This window comes from Dendrobates tinctorius, unplaced genomic scaffold, assembly GCF_039654945.1.
Source record: "Dendrobates tinctorius isolate UK_male_01 unplaced genomic scaffold, ASM3965494v1 ptg000018l, whole genome shotgun sequence".
In the NCBI taxonomy this organism is placed as follows: domain Eukaryota; kingdom Metazoa; phylum Chordata; class Amphibia; order Anura; family Dendrobatidae; genus Dendrobates; species Dendrobates tinctorius.
This window is the reverse complement of record NW_027361686.1, coordinates 16,866,214-16,886,960: the sequence shown is the minus strand read 5'-3', so window position 1 is coordinate 16,886,960 and position 20,747 is coordinate 16,866,214. Positions and strand designations below refer to the sequence as shown.

At 45.4% G+C, this 20,747-nt stretch overlaps 1 protein-coding gene across 15 annotated transcripts in view; it reads right to left on the bottom strand.

The window, feature by feature from the left end:
- PHLDB1 (pleckstrin homology like domain family B member 1) overlaps positions 1–20,747 on the bottom strand; it is a 291,420-nt gene that overhangs the window by 115,455 nt on the left and 155,218 nt on the right. For all 15 annotated transcript variants that reach the window (XM_073566505.1, XM_073566503.1, XM_073566496.1 and 12 more), the window contains 2 exons: positions 17,349–17,471; positions 13,381–14,441 (listed from right to left, as the gene is read on the bottom strand). In XM_073566505.1, coding sequence (XP_073422606.1) covers positions 13,381–14,441; positions 17,349–17,471 — 1,184 coding nt within the window. The remainder of the gene's footprint in view (positions 1–13,380; positions 14,442–17,348; positions 17,472–20,747) is intronic.

Sequence of the window (20,747 nt, the reverse complement as noted above, 5' to 3'; positions counted from 1 at the left end):
TCAGTATGACTCTTGCCTGATCCTCTCTGATCTTCCTGACTACCAGAGGAAGAAGATTCAATGGTGGGAAGGCGTATGCCAGAGAAAAGTCCCATCTTATCAGTAGGGCATCCACCGCCAGGGGATTTTCCCTGGGGTTCAGAGAGCAGAACAATCTTTCTTTTCTGTTTTTTCTGGTGGCAAAGAGGTCTACCTCTGGGTGGCCCCATCTGCGGACAATCTGGCGGTAAATATCTTTGTTCAAAGCCCATTCTCCTTGTCTTAGAGCCTTGCGGCTTAAAAAGTCTGCTCTTACATTGTCCTTTCCGCTGATGTGGAGCGCGGTCAAAGATAGACAATTTCTCTCTGCTATCTGGAGGAGCCGTTCTGTTATCTGCATCAGAGCGCTGGAGCGGGTTCCACCTTGGTGGTTGACATATGCTACCGCTACCTGGTTGTCCGAGTGTATCCTCACATGATGGCCCTGCAGGTAGATAATGAGTTTCTTGACTGCCCGCTCTATCGCCAATAGTTCTCTCTGGTTGGATGAGATTTCAGAATTAGAATCCCACTGGCCCTGTACCACAATGTCCCCCATATGGGCTCCCCAACCGAAGGAACTTGCGTCTGTAGTTATAATACGGGTTATCTGTGCTATCCAGGGCACCCCTGACGCTAGGTTCTCGCTCTCAAGCCACCATCTCAGTGATGTAACAGTTGAGGGGCTTAGACACATCCGACCCTGTAAGGAGCCTCCAAGGGCCCTGCTATTAATCAAGACGTCGTTTTGAAGGGTTCTGGTATGGAACTGTGCCCACCTTACTGCTGGGATGCATGAAGTTAGAGAACCTAACAGGGACATGGCCTGTCTGAGGGTCATAGATGGATTATCCATTGCCCGAAGAACCTGCTCCTGTATCTTTTGTAATTTATCTAGTGGTAGCAGGCACCGCTGAGTGTCTGAATTTAGTATCAACCCTAAAAATTTCTGTATTTTTAAGGGCTGGAGTCGGGATTTCTCGTAGTTTAAAATCCATCCCAGGTTTTCTAACCTGGATCTAGCTTTTTCTATCTGGGATTTACAATGACCCACCGATTTTCCTACAATCAAGAAATCGTCTAAATATGGAATGATTAAGACGTCAACCTCTCGTAAGTGAGCCATAACTTCGGCCACTAACTTTGTAAAAACCCTGGGTGCTGCTGAGAGACCAAAGGGAAGGGCTCTATACTGAAAATGACGTACTGTGCCCTCTACTGAAACTGCCACCCTCAGGAACTGCTGGAAGTCTGTATGGATAGGTACATGATAGTACGCGTCTTTCAAATCTATGACTGCCATAAAACAACCTTTAAACAATATTTTTATTGTTGTATTAATGGACTCCATTTTGAATGTATGATTAATCAAAAACTCGTTAAGGGAACGAAGGTTTATAATCGTTCTGAATGTGTTATCAGGTTTCTGGATTAGAAACAGGGGAGAGTAAAACCCTCTTCCCCTTTCAGCCTCTGGAACCTCTACCAGGACATTTTTCTGACATAGGCTCAAGACTTCCGCTTCTAAAGCCGCTTGTTCGAGATGAGAAGATCTTAAGGGGGTCAGTTTAAAGGTGTCCCGCGGGATCTGGGTAAATTCCAACCTAAGCCCGGTGGATATTACCTTACGCGCCCAGTCACTATTCGTAATCTGTGACCATGCCGGGAAGAAGGATGACAGTCTACCCCCCCACGGGAACCGCTAGTCATTGATTTGGTTTCTTTTGATCTCTCGACGAGCGTGTAAACATATAGCCCGTACCTCGTCTCCTTCTGTCTTCCCATCTGGGTCGATCTCTAACAGGCGAAGAGTTGCGCCTTCTCCCCTGGCCAAATCTCCTTCTACCAAATGGGCGACGGTAGGACGCTGATGAAAGGTTTGGGAATCTTTTCTTGTCGTCCCCCGCCTTTTCAAGCAGCTCGTCTAGGACAGTTCCAAACAAATATTCGCCCTCACATGGAATCGCACAGAGCTTTGCTCTGGACTGGATGTCTCCCTGCCAGCACTTTAGCCACAGGGCTCTGCGAGCTGCGTTAGAGAGACCTGCTGCTCTGGCGGCCATTCTCACTGCATCCGCTGAGGCATCTGCCAGGAAGGCTGCTCCCTCTTGGATGGTCGGTAGGGCCCCAAGAATTGTCTGTCTTGATGTACCCTGTTTTAGTTGTGACTCCAACTGGTCCAACCAGACCATCATGGACCTGGCCGTGCACGTTGAAGCCACTGCTGGTCTTAAGGACCCGGCCGCCATCTCCCAGGTGTTTTTCAGGAAAGTATCAGCTTTCCTGTCTAAGGGATCTTTAAGGGATCCCATGTCCTCAAAGGGGAGCGAGGATTTTTTTGATGCCTTCGCAATGGCAGCGTCTAATTTGGGGGCTTTGTCCCAAGAACTTACTGCTGGATCGTCGAAGGGGTATCTCCTTTTGAGGGCTGGTGGTAGCGACCCTCTTTTGTCCGGTTTTTTCCACTCTCTGTGGATCAGATCCTGTATCTTTTGATTTAACGGAAAGACTCTCCGCTTCCTCTGTTCCAGCCCACCGAACATGACATCCTGCATGGATAAATGGGGTTTAGGCTCCTCTACCTCCATTGTCCCTCTGACTGCTTTGACCAGCTTGTCTACCCGGTCAAGAGGCAGACAAAATCGCCCCGAGTCTTCTTCTCCTGAGGAGGACGAGGGAGATGAAGCCTGGGAGTCTCTGCTTTTTCTCCACTCTACCGAGGAATCGGACTCCGCCGGGACCTCGCCCCTTAGACTTTGCGGCTGAGACAAGGACTTTAGGGTTTCCCTCATTTCTACCCTGACAATGTCTCTCAAACTCGCCGCTACTGCAGGCGACTCTTCTGCCACCGTCTGCTGAATACAGGGGGGGCACAATCTTTTGAGGCACGCGTCCGGTAATGGGCATGCACAGAGTGCGCATTCCCTATGCTTATTTTTACTTGTAGCTTTTTTTCCCTAGAAAAAGAAAAACACAGAAGGGGGGTCCCGTCACTGAGTGAACTTTCACGAAGATCACTTACCAGTGCCACAATCAAGTACCGGAGAACGAGGGGGATTTCTTTCGGTCGATGCTCCTGTCTGCCTGGAGGAGCTCTTACGAGTGGACTGGTCACTTCGTCCCGCATTACTGTCACGGGACCCTTTCTTTTTCTGTTTGACCTGCCGAAGGTCATCCAGGGGCGGCAGTGATGTTTGCCGCTGCTGCCCTTGCTTCTGCCGCTGCTGCTGCTGCTGCTGCTCTCGATCGCTTTCCATTACCACTGCTGCTGCTGCACACTGCTGCATGTAGTAATGTGGCCAAGGCAAGGTACCCTGCCCGGGTCCCGCCTAAATACCCCCTCCTCCGGTCAGCAGTATCCATGCCGCGCCCCCCCCCCCCCTTAACGGAGCTCCCTACCCCAGCTGGCGCCCGACCCCGCGCCATCGGTGTTTCCGATGGGCGCCGCCATCTTGGAATCGCCGCGCATGCGCAGTGGCGCGCTGACCCGGAAGCGCCTCCTCCGCCCGCCCCCTGACGTCACCACTACCCCGGAAATGCCGGAAGCCCCGCGGGACGCCCGGGAGCTCCGGAGCAGCGCCCGGTCGCAGCCCCCTGCACAGCGCTGCCAACATATCTGCGCCGCCGGAGCCGGGAATCCCCGGGGGGGGTATACTTACCGGCGGCGGCTTAATTCCGGAGACGGACATCCTCCGGACGCCGCTCCCTGCTGTCCACGCCACCGCCGTGACACCCATCCTGGGCCACCGTGGCGCCTTCCAGGAGATCCGAACCAGGCCGAGGTAGGAGACCCCCTCGCTACCGGTGTCGGCTGGCCGGCCTGGGATCCAATTCTTCTGTAGGATCCTGTCCCCTCAGGAACAGGAAACCAACTGATGCGTGGGAGAGGTGCCGCCCTTTTGTATCTGTAGGTTTCCTGTTCCTATAGGGCGGATCCCCTCTCTCGTGGTGCTGTCATGGGAGTCCGAATAAAAGATGATACTATGTGCATTTCTATACGAGGTACCCTCTTGCAAGTTATGATTATGATACGTTTTTTAGCCAGATTGTAACTGTGAGAGCAGGGGGGAGGACTGTCACAAGCAAGCCCCTTTAGTGATGTCACAAGCCCAGACTTAAAAGTCTGCAACTGAGCCCCCCCCAGTTAGTTGTTGCCAGGGAGCTGTTGCCACAAGACCTCATCCATGAATTATGATGTATAGCTCCATCCTCAGCATGGTTATGCCTGAAATGATCTAAGAAATATGTAAGTTTATCTGTTTTTGTTTTAAATCCCTTTTATTTGTAGTTGCATTGTACATACTGTTATTGTCTCATACCGTAAAACCTTTTTATCTTCTGTAAACACTGCCCATCTTTTGGGAATAAACTATAAAATTTATTAGTTCAGTCTCTTTGCTCTGTGGCGAATTCACGTGCCTATAAGCTAATTACGCTACTAATTTGGGTCAGCTTCGAACCCCTCCATTAATTTTAAATATTAATAAGATAAATCTGAAGCTGGTGGCAGCGAAGTGTGCTCTGGGCAGGAGGGCCAGCTGGCAGTGACAGAAGGGGTTTTATAAGCTGATTTGTCTGGCTGCAGCCAGAACTAGTTATAATTCCCTTACTGCAGCGGCGTAATAGCCAGTGCACAACAACTAGCCCATCCGTCGACTAATTATCCTAGGTGTAGTTCCCTGACTGACCTGAGGGTAAGAGGGGCGCCGGAGAGCTGCGAGTTCCAAAGTGGAACTGAAAAGTGAGATATACATAAAATCCCGGCAGCTTGTAACCTATTGTAGCAGCGGTGGAATAACCAAAATAAACCCCCCTGTGGTAAATTGTGAGGACAAGACTAGCTTGCTGTTTTTTATCACACGGTGCCAGCGGTGGGATAACTAAGATAAGCCCCCTGTGCCAGTGATAGCCGTGTGCAGCCAAAGGTCACACCCCCTGATCCGTGACAGTGGGGAAAATAAGTATTTGATACACTGCCGATTTTGTAAGTTTTCCCACCTACAAAGAATAGAGAGGACTGTAATTTTTAATGCAGGTACACTTCAACTGTGAGAGACAGAATCTAAAAATACAGAAAATCACATTTTATGATTTTTAAAGACTTTGGTCTTGGCCATGGTGGAGAGGTTGGGGTGTGATTGAGTGTGTGGACAGGTGGCTTTTATACAGGTAACAAGATCAAACAGGTGCAATTAACACTGGTAATAAGTACAGAGTAGAAGGGCTTCTTAAAGAAAAACTAACAGGTCAGTGAGAGCCAGAATTCTTGCTGGTTGGTAGGTGATCAAATACTTATTTCATGCAATAAAATGCAATTTAATTATGTAGTAATAATAATAATACAATGTGATTTTCTGGTTTTTATTTTTAGATTCTGTCTCTCACAGTTGAAGTGTATACTAAGCAAAAATACTATGAGGAGGGATAATAAGGCCCATTCTCTCTTGGCAGCCCAGTTAAGGGAGAGGTTGGTTCTGGCTTCCCCCTTTGCCATCAAAAATAAACAGGGACTCCTCATATATGACCCACAGAAACAAGAGAACATATTTCAGGATTACTATTCCCGTCTATATTCATTACCCTCCACTCTACCCATAGACCAGACTGATAGATCTGAAAGATTCAAAACTTACTTGGACTCCTGTCACTTACCAACCTTGAGTGCGGAAGCCCTTTTAACACGAAATAACATAACTGAAAAACTTGGGAAAACAATTAAAGAATTGCCCTAGAGTAAGGCCCCAGGATCTGATGAGTTCACGTATTTATATTAAAATACATTCCGGAAAGAACTAATGGCCTTTATGTTACCGCTCTTTAATTCCTTCATGTCGGGTTCTCCCATTCCCCCTGCATGCTGAGTTCACATATCACGGTAATACATAAACAGGGAAAGGACCCTGCTAATTGCGCCAACTATCGTCCTATATCCCTACTAATTGCCGATCTTAAAATATTTGCTAAAATCCTGGCTAATAGACTGAGTTTGTTTCTCCCAGATTTAATCCATAAAGATCAGGTCGGTTTTGTGGCAAATAGGCAAGAGGGTGATAACACTAGACGTACGTAGATCTTATTGATGTCCTTGAAAGAAATGGTCAATCTGGTCTTCTGCTCAGTTTACATGCTGAGAAGGCATTCGACAGACTGAGTTGGCCTTTTTTATTTGCGTCTTTACACAGGTATGGCCCTTTTCCCACGAAAAAGTTAGGGCTTTTAAAAGAAAAAAACAAAAAAGAAAAAAAAAGTTAAAAAATTGGTCATGTGAAGGGATTAAGGCTATGTGCCCATGTATGCAGAAAATTTCTGCTTCAAAACCGGACTCCTTCCCAGAAAACGCACGCTTTTGAAGCATTTTTTTCCGCGTGTTTTCTGACTCATAGAAAATAGCAAAAACGCAAAATTAATGAGCATGCTGCGTTTTTGGCCGCTAAGCGTTTTTTGAGCAGACAAAAACGCATCAATGTGCACAAAAAGTGCGGAATTCATTTAAAATGAATGGGAGGCTTCTTTTATGCGTTTTTGAAGCATTTTGACCAGGACAAACGCTTACGTGGGCACACAGCCTAAATGCAACATGGAGAAAACGGAGTTCATTTTCTCTACGGCAGCTCTGCTCCGCTTCTGCACCAGATGAGACAATCACAATATGTGGTGAGTAATTTATATCAGTATCTGCAAGCCAAAATCAAGAGAGGAACAATCCGAGGAAAGTATAATAGAAACACGTCACCACTTCTGTATTATCACCCACTCCTGGTTTTGGCTTCCAAATACTGATGTAAGATACTCACCAAATACTGATAGTGTGACCATAGCCTGCACTGTTCCACCACACTCTCCTTAATTTCCCAAGTCAGATATCAGATAGAAGACGCATCAGCAGGGGCGGCAGGAGATATAGGTGGCACCCTAAGACTGAAGTGCCAACAGGTGTCATGGAGGCAAACAATGAGGACATTTGTAACAACGTGGTGTATCTCGCCAACCACGTCTTGATTGATCACTCACAGTCGGTGCCATCTAGAGGTCTGATTTTCTGCCAACCTGAACATTTTGAATTGACTGAATGTAAAGTTGATCTTTTTAAATCCATCAGATAAATACACCTGTATAAATCTTCTACTTACGTTTACCCTGCCTGCCCCCCCGGGGTGATATCCCCCCGGCACTAATGGCCCATTGGGCTTTAGTGCAGGCGATTCCTCTAGGCAGACAATAGCTGATGGCACCAGGCTTCTTTTGAGTACACATGATTGGGCGCCGGAGTCACGTGTCACAACAACCACAGGAGAGCCACAGGACCACGAGTGCCGACATCGAGGGAATGGCTCCGGCACGGGAGGTGAGTATAGACTTTTTTATTTTATCAGGGCCAAGCGTGGGGTAGGAGAAGAGGTTGTCCAAGTAGTGTACAACTTCTTTACTGATGTTGGTACTAAATGCATTATGGGCAAGGAGGAGCTGCAGATTCTACCATTCACAGGTGGCACCGACTCTTCTTATATGCCCCGCGGTATCAGCAGGCAATGTTATTCATCTCTTTGAGGACCTAGTGATCAGGGACATTGAGGTTCTTAAATGTCCAGAATTGCCAAGCAATTTAAGAGAAAGTGAACGAGCTGCTTTAAAGAAAATAACAAAAAATTGGATGATGTAGTGATAAGGGAAGATGATAAAGGAGGTAACACAGTGTTATTGACGAGGGAGTGCTACATAACAGAATCCCTAGGCAACTTTCTGATGTAAACACTTATGTCCCTCTAATCAGTGATCCAACTGCGAAATATTGAAATAGTCTACGTACCATTTTAAGTAAACTCAATGATGCTATCAAAAGAGAAAGCTGCAAACTAACTTCTGGATGTCCCAATAAGAACATTGGTATTTTATACCTAAACTTCATAAATCCATGTCACCCAATAGTGTCCGGAATGGATCCTTGACAAAACCATTGAGATACGCTGACTGGCTCTTACAACCCCTCCTAGAGGATGTACACATACATTAAGGACACTGGCAAATTTTTGGAGGGGACTGTGGGACATTGAATGCCAACAAAATTTTTCTTTGCCATCTACTTATGTTGAAAGTTTGTATACCAGAATAGCCCAACAACAGAGGATTGAGGCAATCCGGAGTATTTTGATCCACACTGTTAAAGTATAAAATATACAAATTTCATTTGTGAAGTTTTGGACTTCGTCCTTAGCCACAATTGTTTTAACTCCTTGATAAGTGGTACCTCCAGCGGACACGTACCGTAATGGGTACTCCAGTAGCAAACGTCTTTGCCATTTTATTAATGGCCGTTTTGGAAGAAAAAAATTGTGTTTTCGCTCATTAACCCATTCATTAAAATGTTCTTCTATTATGTAGATTACAATTTTCAGCGTTTGAGTGGGTTCAAAAGATCGATTTTCTGCTTTTGTGAACTATTTGAATATGATAAATTGGATGAATATGCAGTTTACCCATAATTATGGGGGCGAATAATTAGAATTCCTCAACGTAAAAATTCAGGTAAAGGCAGCCATATTACATACAGTGGTTTTCAGAAAGTCCCCTCCGGTGAATTCAGTTTTACATTATCACAGTGCCCACCTCTCCCATACTAAAAAGTCAGTCCTATATGGTCAGTTTCTCCATTTGAGGAATGACGAATGTTTTTTGCAGCAGGCAAACAAACTTAAAAACAAGTTTGCCAATAAACCAGGTTACCCCATCCCCCTTTTGGAAGAGGCAATGGATGGAGCTAAAGTCAAAAATCAAAAAAGGACCTTCACAGCAGTACTAGCAGGAATACAAACCAAAAATAATAAATAAAAAAGGTTTATCCTTAGCTATACATACGGCCCATTGGACAATACTATTCATTCAGCAATTAGCAAGAATTAGCGTGTTCTACTTGTTGTTAGAAATTTAATGAAGGTGGCAGAGCGAAAACCCTTAGCATATAGCAGGTGTGTCAATCTCAAAGACACTTTAACCATAATCGCTTAAATCTGTCTCTAGTGATCTATTAAATAAATCTAAGACAGTATACTACATGGAGCATTATGTGTGCCTATTATACTGTATGGATGAGTATGTGAGGCCCTTTATATTGTATGTGTCACGGTCCATTTTTGGAGCCGTGGCAGAGTGTGGATTCTTATAGAAACCTTTTTCCTTTTTCCCCCGGTGGCCGCTGGGGTTTACTACAACTGTAGTTGTTTTGGTGCTGGTTTTTCCCCCGGTGGCCGTTGGGATTACTACACGTGTGAATTAACCAACAGGTGATGACTACTTCCCCCTCCTTCCTATAAGAGGTCGTCATGTGCAGTAAATCACTGTTGGTAATATTGTTCATTTTCTAACCAACCTTGGTGAAGACTGGACCTGCCTGGTGGAGAGGGGGTTCAGCTTGTCTCGATCAGTGGAGCTGCTGCTGGATGCTGTTCGAATTCTTTCTCTGTTGCTTGGAGCTTTTGCAGCAGAGCAAAGCTAAGTTTTGGGTTTTAGTTGCTTTAACCCCGTGGTGTCTGTTTTCTTTTCCTTTGTGTGTTATTGGGTGCAGTTAACTTTATTCCCTGTCTCTCCTCCTGGGGAGGGGGTTGGTGGTTTAGCTCAGGGCTAAACAGGAGATAGGGAGAGGTCGGGGACTTGGGTATACTACGTTCAAGTGTACCCCCAAGTTAAGGAGAGTCAGGGCACCCCCTTAGCCTGAGGGGCAGTTCAGGGGCCCAGGTTCCAAGTCTCCTGCTTTGTCCCAACTGCCCCGTGACAGTATGGAGTACTATGTGGGACCCTTTGTACTGTATGGAGCACTATGTGAGGCCCATTATAGTAGATGGAGGACTATGCGGGGTCCATTATACTGAATAGAGGACTACTTGGGGCCCATTATACTGTATTGAGCACTATGTGAGCTTACCGTACTGTATGGAGCATGATCATACTGAATGGAGCACTATATGGGTCCATTATACTGTATGGAAGGCAATGCAGGGCCCAGTTACACTGTATTGAGCATTATGTGGGGCCATGATACTGTATTGAACACTATGTGGGGCCATGATACTGTATGGAACAATATGTGGGGCCATTATACTGTATGGAGCACTATGTGGGGCCCATTCTGTATGGAGAACTATGTGGGGCCCATTATACTGTATGGAGGACTACTTGGGGACTATTATTCTGTGTGGAGCAATTTTTGTAGCCATTATACTGTATGGAGGGCTGTGTGGGGAGTACAGATGGAGAATCATACGGTAATGGCGTCACCATTCTTTCTCAACAAAAAAGTGGCTGGCAGCACTCACTGTGTGGGACGCACGTCCATATTCACCAAGAAACCCATTTGGAGATATCACAGCAACCAAAGAAGTGTAGACAGCGTCTAGTCCAGGTTGTTGAATTTTTTAAAAAAAGATTAAGTTTATTTTACCATGGCAAGCACAAAGTTTCAAGCCATAGTGGTTCTTTTTCAAGTAGAGATATTAAAATATATGGTGGACTTATATAGTATAGTTAACAAACAAGCACCAGCAAAAAATATAATGCTTACAAATATTATCCGTCTACAAACAGTCACAAATAATAGTTAAGATCAAAAACATATGTCATTACACAGCAGGGGAAGAACTCCCCACATAGTTCATTGTTTTGGTCTTCTTTCCGCACCATAGTTCCCCTTTATTCTACTTTTTTCTTCCCCCTTTTTGGACCTCCCATTGGTTTTTTCTTTTGCTCATTTTCTTGCAATATGTGAAATGATCCAGTGTGATCTACGGGAGGAAAGGATACCGCTTCTTCCATAGCAATAAGGTCTTAGCCATGCTTGGCTGACCTTACTGTTATGGAAGATGATTGGCTTTATGTTGCCTTGGCGATCGGATGCTTTCTGAGGATTGGTTGGGATGATACACACCCTCCATTATGTTACTGCTGGCGCGATCTGGTGCCAAATTTATTAATTCAGAATACGTATTTATAACCTGAGGGAATGGGATTGGACCTTGGTAACCTGGGCAACGATGCTTCTGCATTATTGGTGGCTCTATACACTGGACATATACAAAGTATTATTTCTATATTCTTTGTGGGGAGTTCTTCCCCTGCTGTATATGTTATTGATCTTATATTTGTGACTGTTTGTGGACGGATAATATCTGTAAGCATTATATTTTATGCTGGTGGGCTTGGTCTGTATGGAGACTGGCGCTTGTTTATTAACCACACTTTCTAATCCTGAGATTGAGATCTGCAGGACTAGAGAGGGTTAACCTCCCCGATCAGGGCGGTAACCATAACAAGTTGTTGGTAAAAAGAGAAGCCAAATGGATAATGGGTACAAAAGCACAAGGACCTCTGGGATATAATGATAACATCGACATGTCAGTAATTTTTATAAATTAAATGCTTGATTTTATGTTGTATATAGTTTATGTGATTTTGGATAACTGTGTTATTCTGACGTGTGAACAAGTGTGTCTCCTATAAGAGAGGTTCTTCCACATCATTCTATGTGTTGGACCAGTTCAAGATTCATTGTGCGCGAAACGTACATCTTTGTACCTGCATGCTCCTGCATCCATGTTTTAAGGTTCATTGAATGAAGAAGAACCTTTTTGGGATTGTGTGTGTGGGCAATTTTTCCTCTGGAGTTTTCATACATATATCTGATATTAGGTGAAGCACCCAGAAGTCCCAAGCAAGTAGCAAGGTGTGTGGGGAAGTCCAGTCATAACACGCGAGTTCATGAATGGTGCCGGTGTTCTCTTCTTACCACAAATTGTTTTATATCACAGATTACTGTATTATCTTTCTCTGTGGCCTGCAATCCAGCACGCTACTGCTGACCGAGTAATCACCCTGCCTCACGTTACGCTCCTGCTTCCCACAACGTTACACTCCTGCCTCCCCTCCATGTTTCGCTGCTGCCTTCCACCCCAAGATTATGCTCCTGCCTCCCCTCCATGTTACGCTCCTGACTCCTAACCCAACGTTACTCTGCTGCCTTCCACCGCAACGTTACGCTCCTGCCTCCCCCTACTTACTATTCCTTCACTAGCTACCTATTATTCACTTACATGAGTGCCCAAAATGTGTCTCCTTCATACATCTGTCACCTAACCTCCTGCTACCTCCCCACATGCAATCTCCAATCTTCACAGGACCTCCTTCTCTACTCTATCACAAATGTTTCTAAGATCTGTTCTGCAGTGACCCCAATTATGGAGTTCAATACGACAAACAATCATACTCTCACAAACACCTGAAAACTCACTAGAGCCTACTATAGCCATCCTCTGCAGCTAGGACAGCTTCCACCCTCCCTACTAACTCAGACCGGGAGAATGTTAGCCCTCAGGGGCAGGCTCCTCTCTCCCATTTTATTCTGCCTCATTTACTTGTATCTCCTCAGGACCTTGATATATTCTTAATTATTGTTATGGAAAGTAAAATGTCTATTTTTGTAATATACAGAACTCTAGAATAAGGGCAAAGTATCATCATCATCATCATCACCATGTTGTCAGCTTCCACCTATCCTGGATAATTCTATGAGTCCATGTGTAAATGCACTGGAAAGCTACAGCCATGAACCCAAGTATACAGAAGCCTTCAAAATGTTATAAGGAGGTCAAGTTGTCCTAACTATTCGTCAGCTGAAACCCAGAAATAACGCCGATACCTGCAGATCCGTCTCGTGTCTTTTAGTATGTCATACAGGCAAATTACAAAAAACCATGGAAGGAATGGACACACGAGTCTACCAGGGCAGATAACAGGGCACAAGGGCCTGTCATCATGACACAACTCTTCAAATTAGTCAAATGGTTTCCTAACAAATATGGAATTGTCTGTAAATAAAATATTAATGAATACAATAAAAAAAAAATACTCGCAATCAAGATTCTAAAACTTTAGAAACCTTCATAGTGTTGTCATTGTGAGATTAACATTAAAAGGTTTTTTTTCTTTTAGGAAATATTCTGCTTTAAGCTGAGGTAGTTATACAAATCCAAGCTGAGTATTACTTACCCTCCCCGGGTCCAGGGCCGACTCTCCACTACTGCCCCAGTCTCTGGCTACAGTGCTGTCAATGTGACAACAATCTGTGAGCTCAGCAGCTCTGGTATCTCCTGCTCAGCTCAGTGATTGGCAGCAGCGCTTTTGACATGACTTCAGTGCTGCAGATGATACCAGATACTGGAAGCAGCAGTGGAAACTCAACACTGGACCTGGCGAGGGCAAGTAAAGTGCAGTTTTTTGCTTAAAAGAAACTGCAGCCGGAGAACAGGTGGTTTTGAAACCAAAAAATCTCTTTTTCTAGCAATTTACCTCCTTGCTTAAGTTTTGTGTCAGACTTACCAGTCTCTCCATTTCTTGTTCTCTTAGCCTCTCTTCCCGTTGTCTCCGGTGGTAATCCAGTAAATCTTCCTGATTGTCGCTGATGTCACTGATGCTATTTTTGCGCTCTCTAAGAGTATGTGCCTTCCTTTGAGATTTTGGGCTTTGATTTGGAGATATCAAGGATCCTTGACTGTAGGCTGGAGTTAATCGTCGAGAAATTTCCTGAAAAGAGGAGGGTGAAGGGCTGCGATCCCTTATGGGCCTGGAGAAATTATCTTCCGAACCAGGAGAACTTGCACTGCCCACCCTGCGGCGGGCTGGAGCTCGAGGACTGTCAGGGACTCGTGATAGACTCTCTGAGACAGCATTTGATGAACCAGATATTGCCTTCCGTGATAAAGAAGGACTTAGAGGTGGAAGATTTCTCATACTCTCTGGGTTTTTCCGTGCCAGCCTAGGACTTTCTGGAGGCAAACTTCTTGCTACGCCCACCAGCTGCCTGTAGGGACTTGAAGGTCGATCCAGAATTGAATGCTGAAACTTACTTCCCAGGAGAGGACTGCTTGGAACACTTAAACCACCCATTCGGGTAGATGCTCCTGGACTTGGAGGACTTATAAGAGAATTTCCACCCATTCCTCGTGAGGAACGTAGATCCAAACTGCTTCCTCCATAAATTGGCGTTGGACGTGGCAAGGAGTGACTAAAACTAGATGTTCTGTGTGGCACAACTGGAGGTATTAATGAAGGTACACCATCCTGGCCAGAAGGGCTGGTGAGGCTAATACTTCCAGGAGAAGACAATGGAGACGTAAAAGCATTTTCATATCCAGAGTTGGAGGAAAGCGGACTGGTAGGTGGCGATAGAAAGCGCCGACTTCCTCCATTAGATAAACCGGAAAGGCTGTGAGTAGATGACTGGGACAATTTCCTGACTGGTGATGTGGACCTTTCCAGAACCAAAGAATCCATGATGTCCTGAAGGTTTTTCTCTATAGAGCTCACCAATGAAGTATGTGAAGGGACAGTAGACTGGTATCCACCATCATGACAACCATTCAACAGGGCGGTGGAGTTTTCTAAAATGAAATGCATAAAAAAAAGATAGAAAATCATAAAAATTAGGAATAAGACTTGTATATTAATTTAAAGGCTCTTACAAAAGACATTGGCCACATACTCAGCTAAAACATTGGGGAAAATGTATCCTTCACAGTGCTTCGGACAGATTAAGGTGTGCACATATAGTATAAGGTGACACCGTTGTTCAGATGAGGTCCCCTAGTAGATAGAACCACAAGTAATTGCTCAGTAGATTGGTATAACAAATGTCATTCACACATAATATATGTAAATATGTGTTACAAGATAATCTTGGGAAAGGAAGGTTTTTTACCTGCTGTTAAGTGACTGCGTAGAAGATGTGTGAAGCTCGCTGTCTTTGGTCCTTGGGAGCGGTGAGAGAAAGTGCCGTGATGCACTAGTCCTCGGGTCAACTGGCTTGCGCTGAGGGATCACTGCCGGTTGACCCGAGTGGTAATTCTGATGAAGAAAGCCACAGCTTTTCAAATGCGTTAAATATTGCTTCCTTACCAGCCTGACTTTGCGTCAGGAGTTTAGTGACGTTACTCTCCATGATCTGTTAGTGGTCCATTACCACTTGTGTCAACCAGCAGTGATCCTACAGCGCAAGCCAACAGCTAGGGTTGCGCTGCTGCACTTTGATCGTCTTATCTCCTCTGGACAGCAAGGACTCACCTCCTGGACCAGCTTGATTCCCTGCGATCCCTCGGTATCCAACAACAGGATCTGTGCACCACGGCAACTTCTCCCATTGCTCTCAGGATCAGAGATAACAGACTTCACCAACTCCCACAGAGTGACACCGCAGCAGGACAAGTGCACCACAGCACCTCCTCCCATGATCAGAAACCACAGACTTCATGCATCTCCCACAGAATGACATAGCAGCAGGACTAGTGCACCACAGCACCTTCTCTCATGATCAGAGACCACGGACCTCATCCATCTCCCACAGAGTGACACCGCAGCAGGACTAGTGCACCACAGCACCTTCTCCCATGATCAGAAACCACAGACTTCATGCTTCTCCCTCAGAATGACATAGCAGCAGGACTAGTGCACCACAGTACCTTCTCTCATGATCAGAGACCACGGACTTCATCCATCTCCCACAGAGTGATTCAGCAGCAGGACTAGTGCATCACAGCACCTTCTCCCATGATCAGAGACCACAGACTTCATCCATCTCCCACAGAGTGACATAGCAACAGGACTAGTGTATGACGGCACCTTCTCCCATTATCAGAGACCACGGACTTCATCCGTCTCCCACAGAGTGACATAGTAGCAGGACTAGTGCATCACAGCACCTTCTCCCATGATCAGAGAACACGGACTTCATCCATCTCCCACAGAGTGACATAGCAGCAGGACTAGTGCACCACAGTACCTTCTCTCATGATCAGAGACCACGGACTTCATCCATCTCCCACAAAGTGATTCAGCAGCAGGACTAGTGCATCACAGCACCTTCTCCCATGATCAGAGACCACAGACTTCATCCATCTTCCACAGAGTGACATAGCAACAGGACTAGTGTATCACGGCACCTTCTCCCATGATCAGAGACCACGGACTTCATCCATCTCCCACAGAGTCACATAACAGCAGGACTAGTGCATCACAGCACCTTCTCCCATGATCAGAGACCACAGACTTCATCCATCTCCCACAGAGTGACACCGCAGCAGGACTAGTGCACCACAGTACCTTCTCTCATGATCAGAGAACACGGACTTCATCCATCTCCCACAGAGAGACATAGCAGCAGGACTAGTGCATCACAGCACCTTATCCCATGATCAGACACCACAGACTTCATCCATCTCCCACAGAGTGACACCGCAGCAGGACTAGTGCATCACAGCAACTTCTCCCATGATCAGAGAACACGGACTTCATCCATCTCCCACAGAGTGACATAGCAGCAGGACTAGTGCATCACAGCACCTTCTCCCATGATCAGAGAACACGGACTTCATCCATCTCCCACAGAGTGATTCAGCAGCAGGACTAGTGCACCACAGCACCTTCTCTCACCGCTCACAAGGACCAAAGACAGCGAACTTCACACATTTTCTACGCAGTCACATAGCAGCAGGTAAAAAACCTTCCTTTCCCAAGATTATCTTGTCACACAAATTTACATATATTATGTGTGAAAGACACCTGTTCTACCAATCCACTGAGCAATTGCTTATGCGACTATCTACTAGGGACCTCATCTGAACACTGGACTCGCCTTTTTCTATATGTGCACACCTTAATCTGCCCGAAGCGAGGTTTGGACTTTTTAAACTTTTTATACACACTTTTCAAGCAACGGGTGGTGGTCATTTAACAAACCAGGCAGCTGGGCAGTTTTTCATTGTGTCTAGCGCTAGTGTCTCATTAAGGGCTCATACTAAGATGCGAGAAACTCGGACAAGTCTCGCACGCCAATACCCGGCACTGCCACCGGTACTCGGATTGGAGCGTTCAGCTGCATAGAAATACATGCATAGAAATACATGCAGCTGAATGCTCCGTTCCAAGTGCCGGCGGCAGTGCCGTGTATTGAGACTCGAGACCTGTCCGAGTTTCTTGCATGTGAGTATGAGCCCTATCTCCTGCAAATGTACCCCTGCAATTTATTATTAGCTTTTAAGAAGTTAAATCATAGATGACATCCAATATGGCTGCAATTTCTTGTGTGAAGAAAACACCAAGTTAATAAAGAATGAACAATGCAAAAAGATCATAACATATAAGTATGGCAATCATTCTTAATTTCTATTTGCTACTACATGGCCATTTTTACATTTTAAGAGAAAATCTATAAGGTCTATTCTCAGACTCTGTCAAGTACTAGTGATACAACCCTCGAGCCAAGTGGCTACCCCCCAAGCTAAGCCAGGCCTTACCAACAGCATGTAAGCTTGATGAGGAGCTCCTCCCTGTGGAAGGAATCATGGTTTTCATCCAGAGAGCCTCAGCTGGGTGATTAAATCGCAAAAATGTCGATTGGCCCAAGCAGATCATACAACCTATTAATAAAAGGGAATATATTATTTTTTGCAATTCCTACAGATTATTCCCAAGTGTTGCATAGCCAGAGGCCAGCATTATGATCAGATTCTAGGAAAGACTTTTCTACGTTAGAAGTTTGACAGAGTTTGGCTAAAAGGGAGGGTTCTGTGACTCAACACGCAAGATAATAGCATTATAGAATTAGCAGCCATTACTCTGGCCTTACAGAAACTCCCAAACAACTGAAAAGATCGCAGTACTGAACCCAGATCAATGCAGAGGAACAGAAGGCGAACTGATGAAATCCACTGCAATTCCCTGCAAAAAGTAAGGGTGCTTTCACATCGCGCTCTGTGTCCCAGTCAGGACATAAGTCCGAAATCCCCTGAAAACGGGGTCCGGACACCTGTACCGACGGGGCCAATAGGCTCTAATGGTGACAATGACGTGCATCATTTTCGGGAGTGTCCGCCTATAGGAGGCAGACAATCAGACGAAGTCTACTACACCTGAGTGTCCTCCTCTGTAGGCGTACACTCTCGAAAATGGTGTACGGCACAGTTCAAGTTTACTTTGCCGTCACCATTACAGTCTATTGACCCCGTCGGCACATGCGTCTGAACCACATTTTTTCGGGGGATTTCGGACAGGAACACAGACCACAATGTGAAAGTACACTAACACTGAAAAATGTTACCGAGTAGGTGATCTGGACCTCCAGGGGGAGAGGTCAGGAGTAAAATGTCCTAGTGATATCTCTTTTGCTATAAATACGTCCTTCCTTCATAGGATTTTTGTATCTTTTTTCTTATCTGTTTAAAGGTCCAGTCTATGTAGTATCGATCACTGCAATATCTGGGTTCTAGATTTAGAGTTGGGGTCCTGGGCTGAAACATCACCAAGGACAACATCTGCATAGAGCTTGTATGTTCTCCCTGTGTTTGCGTGGGTTTCCTTCAAGTTCCCCGGTTTCCTCCCACACTCCAAAGACATCCTGATAGGGAATTCAGATTGTGAGCCCCATTGGGGACAGAGATGATAATGTCTGTAAAATGCAGCACAATTAATAGTGCTATATAAATGAGTAATATAAATACATAAATTAAAAAAAGAGGAGCACCACATTTCAAAAAAGACATAGAAAAACTGGAGCAAGTCAAGAGCTACCAAGATTGTGAGCAGACTGCAAACTATGACCTACAAGGAACGGGTAACGGATCTGGGAATGTTTAGCTCGCAAAAAAGAAGGCTAAGAGGAGACTTAATACTTGTCTACAAATATCTGAAGGGATGGCAGTGTACAGAGATCATTATTATTCTCACTTGCAGGAAAGACTAGAAGCAATGGGATGAATCTGAAAGGGATAACATTCTATGATTATATAATTATGATTCTGCCTTGGGGCAGATGTGAACACTTTACAGCCATGATTTTTGACACATAAAACAAGTGTGCTTATTTATGGTGAGTTTGAAAGAAAAAGCAGTGTTCAGGACTCATTGACCTTATATGCATGGTCAGCTGTTGTCTTGTGGCTGACCAGATACACCACATCTATCTCTACAACCTGTCAATCGGCATGCACTCTTCATCCGACCAAGATACTCCACATATGGAGTAGGAAATCAAACATGTCCAACTCGCAATCGGTCACCTGAAGGACAGTTAGCCCCTAGACACTTTAGGTAGTCATCAGCTAAATGATGGTTCAGCCATCTCATCTGAGTGCTCTCTATACAAGAGCCGCTGGCAGACATCCCTGGTGGCAGCTTATCTGCAGGTCAAAAGGATCAGAAATCCAATATCTCACATGTCGGATCCTTATCTCTCCCAATATCATCTCTGATACAGATTAGACTGTAGGCTGATCCCATCAGTATTGGCAGATTCAGCGGACATTACACCAATGTGTCTGTGGGCCCTTAGAAGGGCCGAAGCTGCAGGACAACCCTGCTCACAAGACCACACCAGGAGAATTTTGTGAGCGTCCCTATGATTTTGATGTCATGCTTATGTGGCACAGTAGACAGTCTGTTAAACACTCTGAGAGGCAGCATCAAACCAAGGGGCAGGTGTGCTCAGCCAAACCAAGGGGCACATGTGCTCAGCCAAACCAAGGGGCAGGTGTGCTCAGCCAAACCAAGGGGCAGGTGTGCTCAGCCAAACCAAGGGGCAGGTGTGCTCAGCCAAACCAAGGGGCAGGTGTGCTCAGCCAAACCAAGGGGCAGGTGTGCTCAGCCAAACCAAGGGGCACGTGTGCTCAGCCAAACCAAGGGGCACGTGTGCTCAGCCAAACCAAGGGGCACGTGTGCTCAGCCAAACCAAGGGGCACGTGTGCTCAGCCAAACCAAGGGGCACGTGTGCTCAGCCAAACCAAGGGGCAGGTGTGCTCAGCCAAACCAAGGGGCAGGTGTGCTCAGCCAAACCAAGGGGCAGGTGTGCTCAGCCAAGTGCTGTTCTACCCTCAAACCAGTTGAGACGCCACAGAATTTATGGGGTTGTTCAACATGGTCCAATAGCTCTTAGAATGAGAGCAAACTTCAGTTACTTCAGATTTATAAAATACTAATGTACTTAAAAATAAATCATTAGAAGCTATAGTAAAAGGACAGCTGTGGTTTACAGGGTGTTACACGGCCTCCGTGGCCTTTATAGGGTGCTGGACTCCATTGTTCAGATTCAGCATCCGCCTGTCATAGTCAAGGAGGCTTCTTTACTAATTATAGGACAGAGACAGAGGGACAGAAGACTCTACCAGCCCCAAAACCTAAGGTTCGGATGTCCAATAATAACAAATAATGGCCAATGCGGCCACCTGTATGTCCGGTCGCTCTATATGCAGTGTCACCATTATTATAATCTGACCCATAATACAGCAGAGAAATGTGACAGCAGCTTCTGGTTAGCTACCGTGGGCCTCATTGCCACCACTTAGCATTATGGGGCCCTTTTTAACTTTTTTTTCTATAAATGAAGAAGCAGCCATTGCAAGAATATTTAGATCTATTCCAAAAAACAGAAGGAAAATCTGCCATTTTTTGTATGAATAAAACCCATTGGGCCAATGCATCAAAGTTTTTACACCAGAATTCTAGAGTAAAAGCTCTGAAAAGTCGAAAAATTTATGTGCAACTCAGAGCTCCACCTGTATACATATTGTGACTTTTGGGATATTCCCGCCAGTGTTTCCAAAATCTGCCAAAATGGACGAAGCTGGGAAGGGGCATAGAGATCACCACTCGTCAAATTCATTACAATCAGCGGACACAAATCTCACTACAGCATCTGACTC